The 24,423-nt window shown below is 40.4% G+C and overlaps 1 protein-coding gene across 1 annotated transcript in view; it reads right to left on the bottom strand.

Moving 5' to 3' along the window:
• Positions 1–1,253: 1,253 nt before the first annotated feature.
• Positions 1,254–24,423, bottom strand: part of prdm5 (PR domain containing 5) — a 45,690-nt gene continuing 22,520 nt past the window's right edge. Inside the window, exons 13-16 of the mRNA XM_042483814.1 lie at positions 20,997–21,090; positions 10,704–10,789; positions 6,123–6,227; positions 1,254–1,741 (exon numbers count right to left, since the gene is read on the bottom strand). Of these exons, the coding sequence (XP_042339748.1) occupies positions 1,577–1,741; positions 6,123–6,227; positions 10,704–10,789; positions 20,997–21,090 (450 nt within the window). The 3' untranslated portion in view covers positions 1,254–1,576. The remainder of the gene's footprint in view (positions 1,742–6,122; positions 6,228–10,703; positions 10,790–20,996; positions 21,091–24,423) is intronic.

Genomic DNA, 24,423 nt, shown 5'->3' with positions numbered 1-24,423 from the left:
TTGATAGTGAGGTTTTATGAGGTACTTATATGGTCACTGTATTACCTACAGTAGATGTATATCGGCACGTCCCCAGTTAGGAGCGCCGGCATGAAAGCTGAGCAATGTGTTGGACTTTCTGCTTCTTAACTTCCCAAAGAGTTCTGAGGCAGCAACATAATGTATTTTAGCCACCTAAAAAAACAATAAAACAACATCAGCTTAAGTTATTTAACCCTTTACACTGCCATGTGTAAAGCCTAAACTGGCAGCATCACATTATAAATGTTTAATTCAGAGAAAATGGTTGTGATAATTACCCAAATGTGAACTGTTTTGGACAAGAACTCATGTAAATCAAACATATTTGGATTTTAAGGTGATCAGAGAAAAACTGGAGCACAATTTTAAAACCAAACAGTATATCTTCGACATGAATGCACACTAAAGTAAATCTACGAAGAAGGCATTTGAATGTTTAAAACAGACACTAGTGTCACTTTGTTTAATCTAATAAATTCTGAATGACCAAATCCTACAATGACCACCGTTTTGGACGTTGCTGAAGCACTTTGGCATCATAGCTCAGGAGCTAAGGAAGCGCTGAACACCTGTGTGGTGCACTTTAAACAGGCAGCTTGTACAATCTGCACTAACATCATTTTTGTAACATACTGACTATGGATAAGTACCTCGTGCAACCCCACTTCAAAAAATCCCCTCAAGTCGAACCGTTTTTAAGTTGTCTACCAGATAATACAGTACCTAAAAACAGAATCAAGCATCCCAACGAGCAACAAAAACTTCTCTCTGCAACTTCTCTCGGGGCCATACATAACTTCTTTAAAAAGGAGGTCCTGAGTAGCGCTTAAAAAAAAGAAAGCATAAAAGACTGATGACAGTATGTTTATACTCTCAGGCTACTCTCTGTAAATAAAAACTCTTTTTTGTGAGCTGTTTTAGATTTTGTAGCTGGTTGGGATTACCGCTTTCCACTTCTCTTCATCTCTTGTCCTGTTTTAAAACTTTTATTTTGAAATAATAAATGGAGCAACATGGTTTTGAAGCGTGCTCTGGGGTGCAGTAGAGTCTAAATATTAAATATGTTTAGGCGCCAAAGAGCAGGTGTAAACATGGAAAGCGTACAGGTAAGAGTTAAAAAAAAGTGCGCGTAAAGGTCTTTGGTCACAGGTGTTGTTTGATACAAGGCAACTGGCCACAGATGTACAGTAATGTGTTCGGACAGCTGGTCGGTAAATGCTACGGTGGAAGAGGTCAGGCTGTAACGTATGAACAGTAACACTGGTTAGAAGTGAAATATCTGTGAGCGCACACAGCGGCTCTGGAGGCAGCTCAAACATATCTGGGAATATCCAAAACAACATCTGAACAACATGACAAAAAAATTACAAATGTGCAGCCTACGTTTCAATTCTGAAATGTTTTCCATATTCTACATGCATGTATCTTTAATAGCGACGTTTCGGCTATCTGTACATCTCTGTATGTGTACGCCATACTGGTTGCATGAAGCACGAGCCTGAACTTTATCTGAGGAATCAGATATCATTCTCAGCCAGCGGGTGCATGATTGGCTCTAGCTCTCCGTCTCCCCGTGGACATTCTCCATATGTACTTTGAGGTAGTCGTTCCTGGTGAACTTCTTGTGGCACAGCTGGCACTCTGCCATGGGCCGGTTGGGGTTGTGCGTGAGCTTGTGCCTGCTGAGCATCTTCTTCAAACTGAACGACAGGTCACACACCTAGAAAACACACAGGATTTCATCTGAGCAAATAAACTCACTTTGACTTGTTTACCAAAATTCCTCCGCTCGCTTGTGGAGTTCAGGCTTATCGCAGCTGGAGACGCACGGAATGATTTGTAAATCAGACGCGACGGACCTTGGCGACAGATATCTTTTTTTTTTTTCCAGCAGTAGCGATGGGGAATGCATGCAACTTAACATCCATCACAAATGAGCCATTTTACACTGTACAAATGACTCCATCGTCCTCTATCAATCATTATAATCCGCCGCTGGCTGCTGTTCAGCTGCAGTTTAACGTGCTGCTTCAGGAGACACAGCATGTGTCCTCACTCCGTCTGTGGAGAACTTCAGGGGGCGATGAATTACATTCAGAAAATCTCACAGACAGTTTACATCTGTGGCCTGTGAGATATGAATGGAGTCATTTCTGGTTTGAACTATGGGTTGGTGATTTATCTATTATTGATAGACGGAGATTTTATCTGTCCTTTTGGAAATTCATTGTGCGCCTGACAGCAATAATCGATTTGTGACCTCGTCCACGTGGGACCTATAAAATGACAATCGCAAACACTGAGTGTAAATTTGTATGTGTTTTTGTTTTAAAGCCACCGTCACAAAAATGAAACATCACACACATCTCTGCCCATCCAGACCACTCTCCTCTGGGCGACAGTGTGTGAACAGACGAAGTGTGTGTTTTTGTATCTGCAGGGCTCCAAACCAGCGCTTTGTGACCATGGAGCCTACTTTATTTCACTTTGTTAAAGTTAATTAAAGCAGTACTTTATTTAACTTTTTCTAAAACAGCACTTTAAATTTATTATAATAGTATTTAAACATGATAATAACAGTACATCATTTAAATTTTCATTAATTTTCATTTAAATTGTATTACAACTGCACTCTAACTCTGTCAAAACAGTACTAATTTAACTTTATTATAAAAGTACTTTATTCAACTTTACCATAACAGTACTTTAACTTGTTTAGAACAGTACTTTAACTTAATTTTAACAGTAATCAAACATTATAATGACAGAACTTTCTTTGATTTTATCATAACAGCACTTAAAATTTATCACAACCGTACGTACCTATTTACCTTACATTAACAGTATTTAATTTATTCAATTAGAAGAGTACAGTACTTAACTTTAGTTTAAAAGTACTTTCTTTTACTTAATTATGACAATACTTTATTTAACTTTATTATAACAAGCTTCATATATCTGTACTACAACAATACTTTGTTATTTAATATTATTATCACAGTACTTCATTTTACTTTATTATAACAGTAATTTATTGAACTTCATGGTAACAGAAGTATATTTAGTAGTCCATGTTGTTGTTTAGAGGACATTTAAAAAAAATATTGAGATATATATTGTGTATCATGATATATTGCATCATCAGAAATATGATTTTATAGACTATATCAATCAGCCCGAGTTTGAACACAATCAGGGTAAAAAAAAAAGAGTGCTGTTATATTACTACTGTCCACATATTTATGTTTTCCAACCATGGTACGCTCCAGAGTGGTTCCATATTAATAAATGTGCACGCATCATTTGTTTTTCAGGTAATTTAGACCATGACATGCTATCATGTCCTAGCTTTACTACCCACATATATTTCCAACAATCTACAAATCTGATCAAGTGTCAGAGAAATATTAGGAATTTTATAAAGTGAACCAGCGGCAGGAGCTGATGAGAGAGGGGCCTCCCCGTCTCATCGTAACCCAGATGTTACTGGATGCTTGTACAACATTTTTAATGCTGTTATGACAGACACTGCTTATGGAGCCCCTCTAGCTTGTCTGGAAAATATTCCTGGAACTGTTGCGATCCTTTTTGTCTGACTCAAAATCCACCCCAAAATAAAATCCACATGTTATTTCTATTATCTTTAATAGTTTAGCGTAGAATTATTTACATGAGAATGTCTCTTCTGCAGCTGGAAACAAGAAGCCAGATGAATGTTAGAGACACTTTCTGCTGATGCTTCACTGGCGATGAATAGGATACTGATTCTGCGGTCTTAAACAACAACTCTGTGCCCATTTTCTGGTTTGGAACTTGAGGCGATGCCACGGATTCAGGCTTATTAGGGTGTTAAAGCTCAAACGAGAATCTGAGAATCCAGAGCTGGGTGATGGATTAGATACGATTGTTTTTTGATGTTCTTCAAAGAATTAAGAGATATTTGGATTCCAGAGTTACGATCTAGGATTACTGTCCATGAGGGAGGTTTTCAAAGTTTGACACTGTGGACCCCCCTCAGACAAAAACCGAGACGACTGTGTCTTTTTTCAAATTTTTTTGAGTTTTTTTGTCTTGGAAATCTGAGCCAAAGTAATGTCAACAAAAGTAGTGAAAGCGCAGCACTAAAAACTTCCATAGATCCATGCATGTGTATTATCATTATCATTATTTGTCTTTCTTCTCTGGAGGATAATCGTGCAGCATGTGCTTTGGATTTGGATTCTGTGGTCTACAACTTGAGCCTTATTTACTTTAGTATTTGTTTATATTTTGGCAGAAAGCACCATTAAAAGTATGCCAAGTGACCTGTATTAGTTCCAGTTTGTGATGGGCCCGTGGATGCACACACAACTATCACTGCATTACTTTCATACTGCAGAAAACTTTAAAATGTGATGAGTGTCAGACAAGTTCTTAGTTATAAGTTTTGCTTTTCTTTCTAGGGAGATTTCTGGACATTAATTGGCGATGGAATAAGGTCAGCATGGGATTTAAGGAGGGATGCCAACCCTCCTTGTTTGCAAAATCATTTAAAATACATCCCCTGTGTTAACCTGCCATCTCTCTCCAGACCCAAAGTCCATTCTCTCTGTTCAAAATGAACAAACTGCCTTCTGACGCTGTGGCTGCTGATCTTTATATAGTCTCAAAAGGTTCTGAATCCATTCATCTAAAAATAAGGTCTTGATTGTTAATAAAATCTCTTAAATTGATCATTTGCTACGACATGGGATTTTATTATTTGCATTTTCCCAACGCTGCACTGTACATCTAGGAAATAATTAGTCAAATTTTCAAAATAATTCATGAAATGCCTCTTGCATTAACGTCACAGAGATCAAGACAAAAGGAAACAACATGTATTTTGTTTCCAGCACGGACACTATGAGCAGAGGATCCACTGCCTGCTGGGACAACATGAGGATGCACCAATTCACCAAAAACTGGCTGTTAACCACATTTTTGCACCATAGCTGAAACAAGTATAAGGCAATGCATGAGGCTTTATTATGAGGCTGTATTATTTTTCAAGCGAAATTCAATATGCAATGTGAGAAAAACAAAATCACCAGAAAACTCAACACTTCTGTTCTGCCCTTGTCTTTGCCTTGAGACAAAAATTCATGTTACTATAGACATTTGTGAAAAATCATCCCTAACATTTATAATTAATGTCACTTTTTCCCTTCAGTTTTAGTTATTGCGAAATTGGTCTTAAATTTCATTCAGAGGCGAATTTAAAAGTATATCACACTTGCCTCAAACTTTAGGAACCCTGTACTCAAAACAGTCCATAATCCTCTAATAATCCTCTAAAAGTATGTCACACTGAACCTCGAAGTATGTTTATCGTGTGTGTGATCGTATTTGACTGAATTTCTTTACTCTAAGAAGAAGTAGCCTGAGTACTTTAATCGACCATGTTGGTGAGCCAAACTACTTTGACTTCCTGTTGTTTTTAGTGCGCAGGGCTTGCACCTGCCCCTTTCACCTCACACAGCTTCAGTTTAAAAACCTCTGGTCTCAAAAATAAAATATAAAAAAGATCTTTGTACTGTTTGAAAGGTGTCATGGTCTCAGAATCCATGAGGTTTATTTTTATCCATCCCATTAAAAAGGTTTGAGAAGTCACTCAGATAACTAGGATTTTGACTTTAAAAGATAAAGTTGCTGTGGCTTTCTATGCAAAAGCCCTGTTTCCAGTGTTTCCAAATTTCAGAAACAGCAATAAAGCATTGAAAAAGTTTGTTTCTAACATGGACAACATCTTCTGTCACATGTTTCCTCCCCAGTCTCTGAGAATAATTATTACTCCTGCAGTATTATAAGCAGAGGGTAATTTCTCCCTCTGATCCTCTCAATGTGTTTATGCAAGATCAGCCCACTCGGCCCCTCCAGAGAAGCAAGATCACTATCTGCCTCTTACTGAGCCCCCCCAAATCTTCCCCAAAATCTGGCCTTGTGCCATCACATACACACACACACACACACACACACACACACACACACACAGACAAACACACACACAGACAAACACATGCAAGAGTCGCAGGAAGACGGCGGCTGGTTTGGAGGAAAAGCAGAGGTGGTTTGATACTCACATCACATTGGAAAGGTTTCTCTCCAGTGTGAGTCCTCATGTGCTCGTCCAGTCCTCTTTTCTGGCTGAAGGCTTTGTTGCACTCGCTGCATTTATATGGCTTCTCCTGCAGCGACACACAGATACTGAATTTAAAGAGGGCACTTATATACATAAAACTACATTTCCATAGTTTGGTCACATATGGACAAAACCTGGAGGAAGATTTGTGTCCATGATGGCGTACAGCAGGGTAATGACACACACATGTACACACACAGTGGAAAGAAGATGTGGAAATATCCCAGAAACACACACTGATACGCTCTTACTTCACACCCCGGTGCTCTCCCTGTCAGCTTATGAAGATATGATATGAAAGGTTGTACAGCCCCTGCAGTAGGGAGGAAATGGCCGGCGTAGGGGCCATCAAAAACACATGGATTCCTCAAAAGAGTAAGAAAACACGGCACAGAAAATCCCTTTGAACATGTATCAGAGCACCGGCACTCTGGGGCTGTAGAATATCACTCCTCTGTCTCCACACCTCATCAGTTTACCAAAGAACATTTCCTCTGCGCCTTTCAGAGGCCTGTCTCAGTGTCACTCAAAGCAGCTATCTCACTGTGGGTGTGTTTTTATAAAAAAATAAACCTCCAACTATGTGTGTGTGAGTGTGTGTTCAGGACGGCCTTGAAGAGTAGGTGTGTCCCCCGGTCCGAGGGGAAACAGCGGTGACACCTAAAAAGGACTTGAGGAGAAGTGAGAAGCGTGGAGATAGCGGGAGCCGGTTCCCAGTGTCACTCTTTGGGAAGCTGTTTTTGACAAGCCTGGCTGATAGCGAAGGCTCTACCCATTTAAAGCTTAGTTGTCATGGGAACAGGGTGAATGCAGGAAGTAAGGGTCCTGGGAAAGGCGCTATCATGTGGGCGGGGCAAGGAGTGCCCAGTGACACAAGATACAAAAGGAGGTAAAGATCAGGTTCGCTGTATGTGCGTGAGCGTCTGCATGTGCATGAGCGGCTGTAAGTATGCAACTGTTTGTGTGTGTGAGTGAATAAAGGGGAGCAGTGGAAATAGAGCAGTGTGTGTGTGTGAGAAACCCGCCTCGAGGACACAGACTCTGTGACGATCTGTGTAACCCAAATTTCCACCTAAATCTCCATCTTTAACGAGGATCACTACTTTTTCCATAAGGCCTGAATGGTTCTTGTATGACAAAGAAAGGGGTCAAAGCTCAGAGGTCAAGAAACACATGGATGGACTTAGGTGATGTGGTGTACCCAGAATGCATCACTATGACCCCGGTAACATCGAACATCTGTACCTGGTGACCTTCAGTCTTCAGCAGCTGTTCACATTTTGACCTTTGACCTGACCTTTCCTCTGATTCTGACCACTTTCAACACAGAGCACGTCTAAAGACGCAAAGATGGAGTTTTGTTTATTTGCTCATGTGTCATGTCATATATTCGGGTATTTGTAAAGCAGCACGCCAGCAGGAAGTCACTGTGCTCTATTAGGCCTCAGGGGCAGTCAGAAATCAATAAAGAATCTGCTCTGAATACAGTTTCTGTGTTACGTAAAATCGTTAGTGATACCAAGCCACTTCCTTTCACAATAAAAGTGCATTTTACTTTGAAAAATCTATAGTGGCTAATATCGGCAAATGTACTGCAACTGTCCAAAAACTTTTCATTAGATGAAATGTGACACAGATTCAGAAACAAATTTTAAAATGCACAAGCACAAAAATACACAACCAATACAAAGGAAGCGTGCTGCAAACGAAAAAAGTGTCGTAGAAAGACAAAACAAATACAAATACAAGTTCTGAAAATTCCTCCCTAACTGCCTAAAATATTGCATCGTGTTTCTACAAGTATGCAAGTCCATACACCGATCCACTATCATACCATACGAAGTCATTTCTTAAGGCTGCGTTTGCATGTTTACACACAATCAACAAGAGCGGCGTGTGTGATGATAGACGTCATTGCAGCATCAGAGAATCAAAAGAGGCACGACATGTACCACAAAAGCACCTGCCTCCATTGTGACGTTCACTGCATTTGGTTCACCGCGGCGCTATTCTTATTATCATTGGCTGTTGGTGTCTGTCAAAACATGGCTGGATGCGTTCTATCGACGTTCTATCGACGTTCTACCAACGTTCTACCGACTACCTCTCATATTTTAATCAAGGTGAATTTATATCGCAATTGATATCGTTATCGTTTTATCAACCGGCCCTACTATCGTGTATTAGACCAGTTTAATATGATTGTGTGTCCGCTGTTGTAAGGTTGAAGTATTTTGACTGAACTATTCTTCAAACAATCTGATCAATACAAGAACAAGTTAAAAAGGCCTCTTTGAGTTTAAAAGTGTCAGAGTCAATAACTTAAACAGCCTTCATGCGCAAGAACAAAAGACGGAACCATAACATAAAATGTGCATTTAAATGTTACAACATACAGCCATCATCAGAGATCAAAACATTTAAAAAAAACTCTCTTAATATCCAAAATGTCAGCAGTTCATATCGCCATCAAATGTGTTCCAATTCAGCTCGCAGATGATGTGGTTTGTGGTATAAACACGCAAACTCCAAACGCATCCATCTCAAACGGTCTGTACATTAACAGTGAGCTGCAGCTCTTTCAGCCAAATGACATTTGTTTTGCTCGACAGTGACTTCATCTGGCTCTGCTGTTTGTAACTGTTCAGCCCATATTTCAGAGCGCTGTGAGCAAAGGCAGAGCCGGGAACATTAGGAACAAAACATCAGTCAGTTTAATCAGCAGCTCGCTAGAAAATTATACCTGCCTGTTTCTACTGAGGCACATCAACCTGGGCAGGACACGTCCATTATCGACACGCCGTAAGAGCGGCAGAGCGCTGAGCTCTGGACAGCATTAAGAGAGGACAAATCTTTCAAATCAACAGCGCTGACAGGCGCTGACTGTCACAGTCATGGCTGTATGAATGATGATGGAAATATATGATGAAACACACATTAAGTTGCATTTATCAAAAGTGGCACCAACACATGTCCAGATGTAGTCGTTTTGGTGGAGAACATCAATAGGTCGAGAAGTGACGTGGGGAAATGAGCGTCAACCCAACCCAAAGAATGACCTCACGACGTCCACTGAGAAAGCTACCTTTTCCTTTCTCCACCCGAGCCCTGGCTCACTTTACATTTACATGTTCACGCCATCGAAACACTGTTTCCCATGTCCGCACCTCAATGTTCTGCATTGCTAACAGTTGTCTTTACAGTTGGCTGGTGCCAGTTTCTAAAGCAGTAAAACAAATGCAGTCTAAGTGTATGTAATTTTCTTGCCTTTTGTGCATGATTCATGAAAGAACCTGCAAATGTGGGAATTACCTCATGATGAAGTGGGCAGGGAGTGTCACATATGTTAGACAGAGAGGAGACAGGACGTTTCTCACTAGGCGAGGTGTGTGAGAATTTCTTTATGCACACGCTGCAATTCAGACAAAAGCTGAGCAGAAAAGCGCTCCAGATTGAATGATAAAGTCAGAGAGACACCTGACATTGTGTTAGCGTCCCTTTTTTCTGTCCCTACACCTTTTAACTGCTCTTATTTTGCATTGTTGAATATGGCACAACTCTAAAACAGTATAATTAGGTGTTAATGGGCCTTTTTCTTAGCACACTTTTTGACTTGCCAGTATTAGGAAAGGCACAGTTGTTACCGACCCCGCGTTCATGTGGTGTCGGAGTAATTGGGAAAATGAAATGAAAAAGTTTCTGTAAATGCCCCCTAAAGACGAAACAAGAGCTAGAAAAGTCAAAGTCAAAACAAAATTTTTGCTTCACAAGTTACCGAGTTAAAGTGATACATGAAAAACTTTTTTATTATTTCATGTCAATTTTTTGCTCACGTGTAATTTGTAATATGGCGTTAGAGGCCCTTTACACACCAACCGTTCTTGCATGAAAACGTTAAACTTTATGTTGTGTTTTGGCCTTTCGTTTACATGACAACGGCGTTTTGGGGCCCTGAAAGATATCAGTGCTTTTGATAAATGTCTGAGCCCCATTTTAACATCACACCCTGTCGCCCCATTGCATTGCTCGAGTGCACCGCAATACAGAGAAGGCTAGCATAGTGTCAGCGTCTTTATGTTTCACTGCACCATAGATTTGTAGTGTGTCACACACGTCAGCAGCTACAAGTGTTGGGCGTCAGTTTGTCGCTTCATGTCACTGGCTCGCATGGAAAATGACTTGTAACCTGTTTCTACGACACTCGTAGTATGAACGCAGCATAAGCGTAACAACATCAGCATTGAAATTGGAGTTTCTGAAAATCTTCACCTGCCAGGAGTTTTACAAAAGGTCTGTTTTCAATGACCTAAAATGCAGTTTGTGTGTGGACCAAAGGCCCAAACCAGGACAAAACGTTTTTTTTTGAAAACATAGCTGTGCACATGTGAAATATGCCCAAGTGTCATAAAATTGCAATCAGAAATAAGTTTAAAGCAATGGAAAATATAAAATAATTTATACAAGGACAATAAATAAATACAGTATGTAAGTCCTTTAGTACAGGAGCGCAGAAAAAACTTACTCGAGTGTGTGTGCGGATGTGCATCTTCAGGCCATCGTTCTTGCTGAATGCTTTGTCACAGTAGGGGCACTGGTATGGACGCTCACCTGGGAACAAAAACCATTAGTGTACATGAGACAACATCATTCACACATGAAACTGATACTCTATCATGCAGGTTTAAAACAAAAAAAGTATCTAATTTATGAATCTTAGCCAGGTGTGATGTCCTGTCTCACAGATGCTTTCAGTGTGTCTGTCCCGTCCCTTCCTGTCCTGCTCAGATTCGACCCTGCTGCTGGTCGACGAGATATCTCTCACTCCGAGCTTTTTACCTCTGACGCACACTGACTTTCCACTGCAGCGCAAAAGCTTATATTGGCTACACTTCATGGCTCGCTATCGGAGCTGCAACTGGCCAACAGTTTAGGAGCACATCAGAGGCAACGTGGCTTATCCCAGTTGGATCAAAAGCAGTCCGGCCAAACTCCTACAGATCCTATCTGAGTACACAGCGATGATGACAAAGAGAAAGTGACAGGCTGTCAGTCAAATAGTGCGCTGACACATGGATCTGTTTACCACGAGCTGATCCACAGGGCAGATAGGAGCACCAGAGCTGATTACTAATCTATAGAAGGGATATGAGGTAACCTATAGAGCCGCACTGAAATTAAAGTCTCAGACAGGAAAATACAGTCAAAATTCTGGGTTCAATAATTGCATAATTTATATCACAGATCAGGGAGCTCGTGCAAACTAAATACATCTCCTGTGTTCAGAAAAAAGAGCCAGGAATCAAACTTTTTTTTAAACCCCCTTCCTTATGATATAAGAAATGACTCTTTTCTGAATTATATATATATATATATATATATATGCCTGCAAGTGTGCAATGCAATTTTAATGAAATGCTGCTAAAAATAGATACCTACAGCTACACATTCAGTGCAACAATCTAATTTCTCATCTGCTTCACAGTATCGTAATCTCTCTTTAGTGACTAATTGTTGAACAGGGAAGCAAGTCATTTTATTGATGGGGGAGATGTTTTGCCCCTTTAAGGAATAAGGTTAATTAGCTGTGTTTCCTTGGGATTCAAAATGCAAAGATGCTTATTAAATCAGAAAATCCATCTGGGGAGTGTATGAGAAGAGTAATATTATCTCTTGCTGCTATAAACACAACTGCACTGAAGGAATGTTTCTCCTCCGTTCCTAAGTAAGGGAGGTTTGATTGAGTAACACAGTAAATATTTAAAGTCCCTCTTTCAGACATGTTTGAAAGTATGTTAAAATGCTTATACTAATACTAATATTAATGTATTAATATAATCTAGAAAGGAGCTGAAAGCAGATCTACTCTTTCTTCCTCAATGAGAAAATTTGCTTCAGTTCAGTTCAGTTCAGTTCAGTAAGTTCTGCTCTCTCCAGCACTGCTTTGACTAGAGTTGCGTTTTCTTTGCGGGAACTCGAGGTAAAACGTTGATTACGGTAACATTTACAAGAGCATAGTCCGTCCTCTTAGCCTTTGTGTCTCCATTGCAGTGTGGGTCCTCAGTAGGACGTACTGGACTCTGGAGTTGACATTATCACTCTACAACAGTTTTGACATAATCATTCTTCTTCTACTTCTGCTGAGTTTTATGCTGCATTCATACGGTCAGAAACCACACCTAAAGCGTGGCAGAATAGGTTGTTTAATGCACATTTCAAAGAAAAAAGGGGGTTAACATTGTACATCACTGCTAGTTCTTCTGTGTCGTGTTATGTAGAGTGAACATCATATCTGGGGTGTAATGTCAGTAAAATTGTGTAAAAGACAGACTTTGCAAATGCATTGCATGAAAAATGGAAAAACAGGTAATTTCTAAATCACATGTGGTCCTCAAGTGATACTAGTGTGAACAGAGCTTTAGACAGTGATTGCCTTTTATATTAGTGATGTACCTTATCTGCTCGGTATACATCTAAGGACATCACTCTTTCGGTAAAATGTGAGAACAACAAACAAACAACTAAATATAGTCACGGTTAGAGGAAGGTTAGGGAATGTAAACAGAAGAAAAACACATTTTTAATAAGAGGGAGACTTAAAAGCGGATATTTTACATTCAAATGAGTTTCATTTTAATATTGCTGCTGTTGTTTCATGAATAAATGCGACAGATTGCCTCGTGTCCATTCGTGGGGTCTGACTGACTACGACTTTGACTTCACAAATGTTTATTACTCCAACATTGGATTGTTATTTAAATTATTCACATCTCACACGCCCTGTGTCTCTAAACAGAGGAGCTACGACAGCTGTCACATAGCAGACATACAAGTCGGGGGGCTAAACCCACCATAAACCCCCCACAAGAGGGCTTCAGAGCAGCACTGTGCCACAAAGTAATAAAACGTGTAACCTCACGTTGGCGTGGAAAGGGTTAACGTGACATATGTGGGCTGAATACATGTACCGAAACATGTGCGGAGGGGCAGCTCGAAAGCAGTCTGTCCCAAAATCCCCGTCTGTGCAGTTTCAGCCTCTAGGAGGCCTTTTGTTGACAAACAGGAAAATCTGAATCCCAGATGTGTTTTGAGAAAGAGGAGAGCAAATCCTATGTCTTATGTAGCATGTGTGGTATCGGGTTAAAGCCCAGCGTTAGCCTTGGGGAGTCCTGGTGAAGGCATTAGTGTGCTAATAGCAGCGGAGCACAGTGTGCCAGAGCACAGTGTGCCAGTGTACTTCTGCGGCTTGGATCACATCCCTCTCAGGAGCTGGCTATTGTCAGTTAATACGCGGCGCAACCACACCTGCGAACGCAGAGGCTCGCTATAAGTGCACACCGATTCACCTACTTAACCTGCACACCAGGGACGCTCAACGTGCTTTGCTTTAGGGCCAATTTTGTAAAATGACAGGAGGCCGCTTGCAGCTGCTCTTTACATGTCTTTAGGATTTAAGGACATTTCTGGGATTTTAGGATGTTTCGAAGATTTTAGAACAGTCTGAGAATTTTAGAACATTTCTTGGATTATGGGACATTTCTAGGATTTCAGAACATTTTTAGGATTTCAGGACTTTTCTAGGATTTCATGACATTTTTAGGATTTTAGGATGTTATAAGGATTTTAGGGTGTTTTTAGGATTTTGGGACATTTCTAGGATTTTAAAACTTTTCCAGGATTATGGGGATTCTGGGATTTTAGGATGTTACCAAGATTTTAGGCCATTTTGAGGATTTTAAGATTTTTCTAGTATTTCAGGACATTTCTAGCATTTTAGGACATTTCTAGGACTTAAGGACATTAGGGGCTTAGCTAGGACCTTTGTCAAGGTGGCAGGGGATCCTCCACTGGCACTTTTTTGATAAAGAAGCTCTATTTTGATGCTGTTTCATGCATCCTGATACTTGGTGTACACTAAAAGTACAAAAGCAATTTCCGCTGTGAATCACTTTATTTTTACTGTGAATTAGAAAATGGTTGGGGGGGCCACCCGGCACCCTATCGGGGGCCAGATTTGTTGTGCACCACCACTCTACACTCTCCGCTTCTGGACATGGGAACCTCTCGTGGAAAATGCAAACAGAGAAAATGATCCTAAAAGAGGTCATTCATAAATACAGTCACTAATAGATCACATCCAAACTACTTTTGTCCAAAAGTCTTTTCCACTGCTTCAACCTGCTCCTAATGAAAACAAGAGCAACCCAATCCTTTAGCGAAACAGGAAATAAACAAATGCTACTCAGAAACCTAAGTAGTAACATTCTTGCAACATTGCTCTCTGTTATCCGTGCGAGAGGCTTAGTGTCTGTTCTGCCGAGTGTTACTGTAACCAGAAACCCTCCACTTATTCTCCAGATTGAGCCAGATTGTTTGGGGATTATGAGGGGTGGCTGCAGCACTGAGCCAGGGCTTTATGTGTGTGGAGATGGTAACTGATTTAGCATGTGCTGAAACACTACACCATCTCTTTGACCCTGGGTGTCTCCCCCGGCCCCCGCTGTGGCCCTCACACTCCTTGTCTGCTAATCGATCCGTTTGGCACCCCTTGTGTGTTGTATATGTGCGCGTACGGCCGCGTGTCTGGTTAGCAGATGGTAGGCTTTGTCGTTTTGCCTGCCGCACGGCGTTCGTGTTATGGAGAGCGCTTTGTAGCTTCGGGGCTCCGGTCTGAAAGACATTAGTGCTGTCCGTCAGAAATTAATTCCCGGCTTCCTCCAGTTCAGTGGCCCTCCACTGTCCTTCTCGCTGCCCTGTGTCACATGCCGACAGGGGCCACGGAGGTAATGTGATATCAGTGTGTTTGAGATGATAAGAAATCGCCTTTGATGAGCCGTAGGAACGCCCAACAACTTTTACACTTGACCTTTCCATTATAGCCAAAGTCTCGGTAGATTTCTCCACTTCCTCAAACAATCCCCTTAAACTCGCCCATGTGAAGGCATCAGAGAGACTCGCCTCGCCGCACATGAAGCAGATCCAAACTCCTGACACGCGTCTCCAAATTAAGCATCTGCACGGCACCCCACCAAAAAAAAGACTTCAAGCTGCGATAGCGAAGAGGCACCATTCATCACGAGGACGGGCAATAATTCAGTACGCGGTGATTTTACTTTACACGATTGTAACCATGACCACAGTCAAGACAAACAAAATCATCTAAATAGGTTCAGTGATTCCAGAGTTTTACCAGATGTCCACTTGAGGGCCGTTGTTCTGTCGTGAGACCACTTAGAGCTGCAATGTGTAGCTTTTTAAAACATCAAAAAATATGGCTGTGTATAATTACCATAACAAATGACACCACGATCGAGACAATTAGGATCCTCTGTCCGATGCCAGTGCGTGTTTATAAAATTGAGACGTATTTTCCGAGAATAAGTTGCTTCATGTGTGTTATTTCCCTCTTTCTCTTTTCCATTACTGAAAAGGAAAAAATTTGATTGTATATTGTCTTTAATATCATTTGTGGTCTCACTGAGAAATCCATATTTACACACAGAACAGTTTTCTTTTTCTTACTTTGTGCCTCAGAGCAATCTGTATTACAGAAATTCACTGTAAAACACAATGAAATGAAATGAAACTTGATATCTCTCAAGTTTTATGGCATTTATAATTATACACTTGTGTTAAAATGAGATGAAGAGTTTTACTGATATATAAATGCTTCAGGTTTAAACATGACTAACACAAACATTTAGCTGAAGAGGCAGATCTACTTTACTTTTCATCTGTAGTCCAACAGTTAGACCAACCGCTTCTTACTCTGAGGAAAACCAGACACCATGCTCTGACCTGTATGTATATTATCTACTGTATATAACCCCATAATAACAGAATATAGAGCTTGACTATAATGATTAACTAGTGGTGGAGTCTTACTAATTACATTTTCTCAAGTATTTCCATTTTATGCTACTTTATGCAAACAAAATCATCTCAGAGGTAAATATTGTACTTTTTACTGACAGATTTATTTACTTTTCATATCACAGTTTTGGACAGCTTCCAGCGCAGTGAAAACTACATTATCTCCAAATGTGGTGAATGTTTGTGATAAGCTGAAGATGTTCTTTTATGTATTAGGAAATTCTTCCTTTTAGCTTCTCAAGCTGCCTAAACTCTAAAAACTGGATCTCAAATCAGCTGGAAAATGCTTTGTTACAAAGCTGAAAACATCTGACATCATGAAAAAAAAAACTGCATTCATATGATTACATTGTAAGCACATTGTGTGTACACTGATCTGCAAAAACAACCAAAAACATGGCAGTATGCATGCCAGGCCAATGGCTGGCGGTGTAACTTTGTAATGACACACCATAGAAAAACACCACACGCCTGTGCATAAAAGCGTTCTTATACAGAGCGGCGAGCACACAAACAAACAAGAAGACGATGGCGAACGCATGCATGAAAACCTGCAGTGTTAAACTCAGTAGAGTAAGCGTCAGAAACACAGCTCGGTAGTCCACCATTGTTGTTATTGTTGTCCTCTTACTTGCACATGGCTATTTGTCTGAAACTTATTACACATGTGCAAAGTGTGGCTGGGACGTCACTGTTCTCACATAATCGAAGAGTCCAAGACTAATTAAGTGTATCGTAGTGTATCGTATTGTATCGTATCGTATCGTATCGTATCGTATCGTATCGTATCGTATCGTATCGTATCGTATCGTATCGTGTCGCATCGTATTGAATCTGTGCATTGCTAGGTTTAAATGGAGAGACAGAGAGAGAGAGGGGCTTTTGTTTTCAAAACTTTTGAAACTGGAACCTGGTTTCAAAAGTGTGCATTTTCAGGCCCCCAAAACACTGTTGTCGAGTGAACGAAAGGCCAAACTGCAACAGAAGTTTAATGTTTCAAGAACCATTGCTATGTAAACAGCTCCTCAGTTGTCACCATGTTCCTTTTCTTAACATACATAGTTTCACTTGCCTGAACCTTAAGACACTCATTCAACCAAATTCACTGCACTTGCCTTAACATAAACTGCACCTTTATGTTAAGTATGTAACATCATTTGTGAGGCGCTGATTCATGAGATATCATACAAACTACTGTATGTGCATCTTCTTAAGCTATAGAAGCTTTAGTATGAGGACATGTTGATTAGAGATAATGTTGACTTGTTGCTCTTTCTCTGATCAATACATTTCAGGGGTGATGATTTTTACTTTAGAAGTTGTATCATTTCTGCTGCAGCTCTGAAGAGAGCGTTCGAAAGTCTGAAAAAATAATGAAGTTGATGTCAGGAAGAAAAGGCAAAACTGAAATGCTCAAGTGGCCCTTTAATGACACTATGTGCATATTTTTTGTAATTGTTACATCTTTAAATGATTATAATGGCATATGATGTTATTTGTGGAGAGTTTAGAAAAATCACAGTGAAAATTGGTGCCGTCTTTGTGTTGAATTCAATCCATTCATGCCAGTGTCCCCTGGGTGTACTGACACATGGTGACTTTAATAAAGCTCGTCTGAGACAGCTGCAAAGAGTTGACAAACTGTAGCCGTGGTAGCTTTTTGTTTTGTTCGAACTCATGTTTTTTGCTTGTTAAATATAAAGTAGAAAAAAGTACTTTATTTATTGGTTATGATGATGATGACGAAGTTATAACTATCCAAGTGTTCCAGTTTGACTACTGAACATGTGCAGCCACGCTGGAGACCTCGGTCTGTCTGAACATGTGGAAAGAGTTGATTCATAACACAACATAAACACAAAATCAGCATTTTTAAGGGTTAAAATGCCACGCCAATTTGTCCTAACACAGCTCATGGGTTTACGCTGATCGTTGTGCCCACACATGACACGTCCCATGATGTCAGTATGACACTGAGGCTCTGGGTTTTGTCAACGTTTTTCCCTTGGCACAAATAATTTTCATGACCCCACTACGGTTATTTACCACATCATGGCGCACATGGTGGGAAAATCTACTCTCACTGAGCTGTGATGTGGAGAAGGACACACAACGGGGCCAAAAAGAATAATTTGGAGAATGATAGAAACATCCATCATGACTACTGAGTTCCACAACGTCTTCAGCATCCTGGTCCAAGATTTTGACAGCTCACATTTTATGGGTTGTCGGTGATCTCATAAAGGCTGCTCTCCGAGGAGACGCCTGCCTCTGTGGCACTAAAGCTAATTTGCTTGAGCTCGACATGATGTTCTAACCAAATTAAATTGAAACAAAATCCAAGCCAAATATACAGTACATGCCTCGCCAACTACTTAACACTCTCAAGTTGATGTTTTAGAATTTCTCTTTAATCTGTGTCTCACTTTGCACATTTCTCCCATAATGCTCTCTAGTGTTTGATGGTAAAGCGATAGGGGGAGGAAATCTCCGAGGAATCCGTACAAAGTCCTCTGTGTTTAGCAGGTAAATAATCAATGCTGACTTGTTCCTGTGAAGCAGGAAGACAAACAAGATGGAGCTTTCCTGTCTGCCATCCAGAGAAGCCGCCGATTTAAAGGTTTTTACCTCAGCTGGCGGCCTTCTTTAAGAGACGGAGAAACTAGCCGCCTTTAAAGTTTTACTCACAGTAACAGGGCTGTTTTATGATTTACACGTTTATCACTCTACATTAGAGAGCTGCGTGCCCACGAAATAACTCTCCACTGTTTGAGAACAAGACTCATCTTGTCTGATTGTCGCTCGGGGAACAACTCACACTTTTCACCAGAGCTTATTTTTTCCTCTCACACAAAAAGGCAACAAACAAAAAAAAATCCCAGTCTATAGAACGAGGGGACAGATTTACAGCCAGTCAGGGTCAAGGGTCATCCGGCTGGATGCTTTCTTGGAGTGGTCTTTTCTCTCTTTACTCCTTTCTTTCTTTGAGGTGTCCCCTCGGCTCCCACCCCTCCCCCAGCATTCCTCCCTTTTGTTTATTCTATATAAATACAATCAGACTGGGCCGCGGCACACACTGGAATACGTTCTCTCTTTCTGCTGGTTTGTCCTTCACACATACACATGTACGTAAACACACACATGAGCAGCACGGGCACACACGGAGACAAAGGGAGCTGTTGACAAAGTGTGGTCGGACCTCCGTCCTGCCACCACTGAAATATACACACACTTTTTGACACACTAATCTCGTCAACTAGTGACAGGAAGGTTGAAGAGGCTACACATATCATTTAAGTTGAAAACTCGATGTGTATTATGGAATCAACAAAAGGAGTAAACAAAGCTGAATATGACTTTAACACTGACATGGCTCTACCTTGATCCGGATGGATGTATCATCTGTGTCTCCATCAAATAGCAGTAGGCAAAAGCGCCCTGATAGTTCACCAGTTAGACCACATACCATTCATCTGAGTCCTTTCGCAGCATGCCAGGGCCCTTTGTTACAGGTTTCCTCCCCTTCTCTCACCCCTTTCATACCTTTGTCTATCACTGTCTCAATAATAATGATGATGTAAAAATATAAAATAATATTTCGGAATGCAGAGAAAAGACAGGTCAACAGAAAAATTGCATGCTGTATGCAAACAATGCTGTTATGAGATAAAATACTCAATGGCAAACTTTGCTGGGCATCTCACTCTGCTAACTTGTTGATTTTGCTATGGCAACATTAGCTGCTCTGTTTTAACAATGTTAAGCTGCTTTCTCACCACCTTGTGGTAACTCACCATCTACAGTCCTTTCAATGAGGGGAAGGTGGCAGAGATACGATACGATACGATACGATACGATACGATACGATACGATACGATACACCTTTATTGTCAGTTTACACTTAAATTTATTTTGTGTCCTCAGGCAGCTCAAGAAGAAAAAATGGAGGAGCTGATAATGTTGATGTCTGAATACCCGAAGTTAGTGTGTTAGCAGCTTTCAAGGACAACCAGGAGAAAAACTGGGCCTGGGATGACATTTCCACCAACTTCTGATAACTGAAAAATTCTCCAAACATAGAACTCTTTGGTAATGTATGTGATTTTCGTTGTCTTGCATCAGTATGCAACTACAATCTATCTTGCACTTCTGCAGTTTGTTTTGGGGAAAACTCTTGCAGGTAGGTGGTAAAAAGCAAAGCAAAAGTCCTCTGTGAAAGACTGCGTTACATGTGCATTTGATATCGTCCGATATCTATCACAGGCCTCCGAATTGAATCAAATACAAATAGTATTGTGGCACACTTTGTGATATCAACAAATATTGCATCGTCAATATAATTCGTATCAGGATGCAACAGTCATAGTTGCTTTCACTGGAAACTGCCTATTTCTGAGAAATCTATAGAGCTTAAGTGCCTTTCAGCGGGCAAGTCTGAAGCTAAAAAGCAAGCTGAGTAAAGTGATGTATTCAATCTCGAAGAAACAACAACGGGACAATGAACAGACAACATTAGAGAGAAAAAGAGATGAAGTTCAGCAGGAGTGAGGAAAAGAAGGAGACAGCCAGGCAGCGAGCGGGCAGTGAGACAGAGAGAAAGAAAGAGTGAGTGACGGAGTTTAGAGGCCAAGAAGTGTGTGTGTGGCCGTGCCAGGTCTCTGCACCAGTCTGTTGGTAAGGAGACGCACAGGAATGTGTAGCTTTCCAGTTTAAGGCAGTTTAATGAACATCCAGGGCTCTATTTTTGTGGCAGTGCAAAGACTGGAACAAACAGCGCCGCATCAGGTTGGAATTTCAAATATTGAAACGTGTCTTGTTATGTTGTAAGGATGGCCGTGACTGTGCAGTGAGCATAATGTAAAGGTGGTAACAGCAGGGCATCGTACAAAAATGCAAATGACATTCAAGACAAGGTGTACTCCTTCAACAAAGGGGGGCCACTGACCTGTATGGCTGCGGATGTGGACCCTCAGTGTGCCGTTGCTGGCAAACTTTTGTCCGCAGTACGGGCAGATCTTCTCCTTCTCCCCTGTGTGTGTCTGGCAGAAAAATAAAACACACATGTGGTTGATGTTAAGAAAAACATTTGTAACATTCATCCTCACATCCTTCCTACATTACAAAGTAAAATGTGATCTGCTGTGATAGCAGGATTTCAATGTCAGAACATTTTACGTATCAGATACTCATGAGAACATTATCAAAAGTAGAAAATTAAACTTTATCATACTGCATCTTGAAACCATTCATAGAAACATAATCTGATTTTTATATCTTTTGTTCAGTAAAAGTTACTCCAGAATCTAGATTCCACTTTAAATGTTCTTTAGAACAGTTATTTAACCCTTTGAAACCTGAGAAAAATGGCTTGATTTCTTTCATAACCCAAAAATAAGCAAGAAATTAATCAAAAGTTACAAGAAAATTACCTAAAAAACACCATAAATAGGAAAAAGGGAAAAAGGAAAGAAGAGAGGGAAATGACCTGGAAAAAAAGTGCATAAAATAAAATATATTATCTTTCTGTAACATAATTTTAAATGTAAATTCCCAAAAGTTTTAACTATAATTTTCTGTACATTTTCCGCTAGTTTCCCCTAGGTTTTTCCTGGTAATGATTACTCTCTCTTTCTCTTTTTACCCTTTGCAAATTTCTTACATTTTGCAGGAAAAATAGCCTAAATTGCTTTTAAAAGAATCATTTTTAAAGGACATTTAACTAATTTGCTCATGTTTCAGACGTTTAAATGCGCGTGAAAGGCATCTGAATGCAGCACAAGAAAACTGTTGTAGATCCAGGTTTCAAAGGGTTAAACTGCATTGTCTGATTGGGTACAGAATTAACAAAATGTAGTTTTCTGCTATAATGCACCACTAACCAGCGGTGGACTCAGTGAATGGAGATGCACATGTTCACATGACAGTGGATCCACTGAGCTGCCCTGAAGGCAGGATCAAAGAACACAGACGATGCAGATTTGCCGGGGTCCAAAGCCCGGGGGACTAAAGGCCAGGGTGCACGTATGCATTCATCTCCTCATCCTCCTCCTCCCTCTTCTTCCTCTCTCTTCACCTCCCAGCAGTGTTGTGCTCTGTGGGCTCATACGGGCTGCACATGCAAACAGGGAAGAGGAGCATGTGGAAAGCGTGTACTACCTCCTCTACCTTCGCCTCCACCCCCTTCCACCCCTCACTCTTCTCCTTGTTGAAAAGTGCGCTCTGAATTCCTCCTGCTGGCTCTGTTATAAATTCCCGAGAATAATCTTGAGTATGAAAGGCTCAAATTCAGAGCGACAGTTTCAACAGCAGTACAACAATACAGGAACACCGCCTCTCTGGGCCCCCATCCTTTCCTCCATCACCCCACTGTGTCCCTCTGACACCTCGGGTGTTTCGTTACAAAGGCTCCATCCACACACACAGACACACATACACACTAGCAAACACATGCATTCACACACACACACACACACACACACACACACACACACACACACACACACAGAGACGCACAAACAAATCCACATACATACAACACATGCGTCCCAGATGGAGCTGCGTTGCATTATTTAGTTAGTTGTTTGTACAACAGAGAAAACATCTCTACTATTCTACCTTCGCGGGCAGACAGCCAGGGGCTACACCGGCAATTTCACGCAGGAACGTCACGTTCCGAATCACAAGTGTGGAATTTATTGGGAGTTGTAGGTAATTATTCAAAGTATTTAAATATAATTGATCAGTGTGTCTGTAACTACTCAAAAAACCCAACCCTGTAATTTTCATTCATGGCTGAATTCTTCCAGAGTAGCAGCGACGAGAGGTGAGACAATCTTGTACAAAACATACAATACATGCACATACATGCTGACACACACGCCCTCTCATATAACACAAATCCAGGCTCACTGAGGAGAAAGCATCGAGTGTAACACAAGAGCGCTCCACGAATAACTCCGGCCTGTTCTGCCAGAAATGGACTGCACTACTGTTCATTTACACGAGCTGCTGCTGCTGCACATGTGACTAAAGTTAAAGCAAGGAAAGGCACAAAGTTATACATCCATCCTGTTCAGTCTTGAGTACAGCAACCTATGTTGTTTGTCATTTTATAAAAATCGCTGGTTAAAGATTTTTAACTCTGACAATTTGCTACTTTCATATCTGTGTTTTGAACTGTACTGAACTGAACTGTCACCTTGGCCATGTGTTACTATTTTTAAAATCATTTTGCTATTTCAAAGACTATACGATTAATTTAGTAATCAAAAAAAGTATAGAAATTACAAGAATTAGTTAGTTACAGTGCTACTCAAAAGCATCATGACCATAGAAACAGACTGAATAGAAAGGTTTGCCTTGGTCATTTGACTGGTATGACAGAAACTTCCAACAGCTGTTAGCAGTTTTGGTGACAACACACATCTGTGGGGCTGAAAAGTGTCACACCTACTAGTTTGAGTAGGTGTGACACTCAGTTTTGGCCGATTTTTACACATATTTGTATTATTAGACAGAAAAATACAATCGTTTACCTGGGATAATAATAAATCGACGGTCGATTAATCGGTTGTTAAGAATTTAATAGAATATATGAATCGATTCATTGACAAGGTATGCAGTGCTGTCAGAGTATATACAAAGTCTTGCTGTGAGCTTTGATTGGGGAAAACCACATTTGTTTTTTTTTCTCTCGAAATAACAATTAATCAATCGCTAATTTGACCAATAACTGATAAAGAAAGTGCTTACAATTTGCAATCTGTCACCAAACTGAAACAAACGTTAGATTAACTGCCTTGTTATGTGTTTTTAAACACACTTCAAACCTGACAGAAACTAAATTATCGCACCAAAACTGTCTTGGTTAATCATGTTAGTCATCTACTTTGTTAATTCACTGTTCCAATAATTGCCAACTATGGTTTGGTTTGAATACATTTTTAATTCAAGCATGCTGATTTGCATTTTATTTAATCCCTGCAGTCACGCTCCACTGAGTGTTTCTTAACTTGCATTTGTGAGGCAGTATATCATGTTTCAACAATCGTGCAATTAATGGCAATAAACAACAACAAAAAACAAGACAGTAGCAGTTACAGTGATATTTTAAAAGTAAGGATTTGTTCATTTATAAATGCACTACTCTACCGCTCATGTAGATATTCCTGGAAAACCTCCCCACAGTGAGGCTGCAACTTGCCACAAGTCGGTTTGTTCATAAGGAGGTTTATATTGAAGCTACAATTGCTATGGCAACCGTACACATAAAAATGGCCACAGCTCTGACCATCCAGCTACACAGCTTTAAATGGGAATGTCTGTTCTACTCTCATTCTATTTCTATGATCATAACTCTAAGCTCATACTGT

Source organism: Plectropomus leopardus, chromosome 3 (assembly GCF_008729295.1).
Source record: "Plectropomus leopardus isolate mb chromosome 3, YSFRI_Pleo_2.0, whole genome shotgun sequence".
Lineage (NCBI taxonomy): Eukaryota > Metazoa > Chordata > Actinopteri > Perciformes > Serranidae > Plectropomus > Plectropomus leopardus.
The sequence above is the reverse complement of the archived record's forward strand: the minus strand, read 5'-3'. Positions and strand labels throughout refer to the sequence as shown.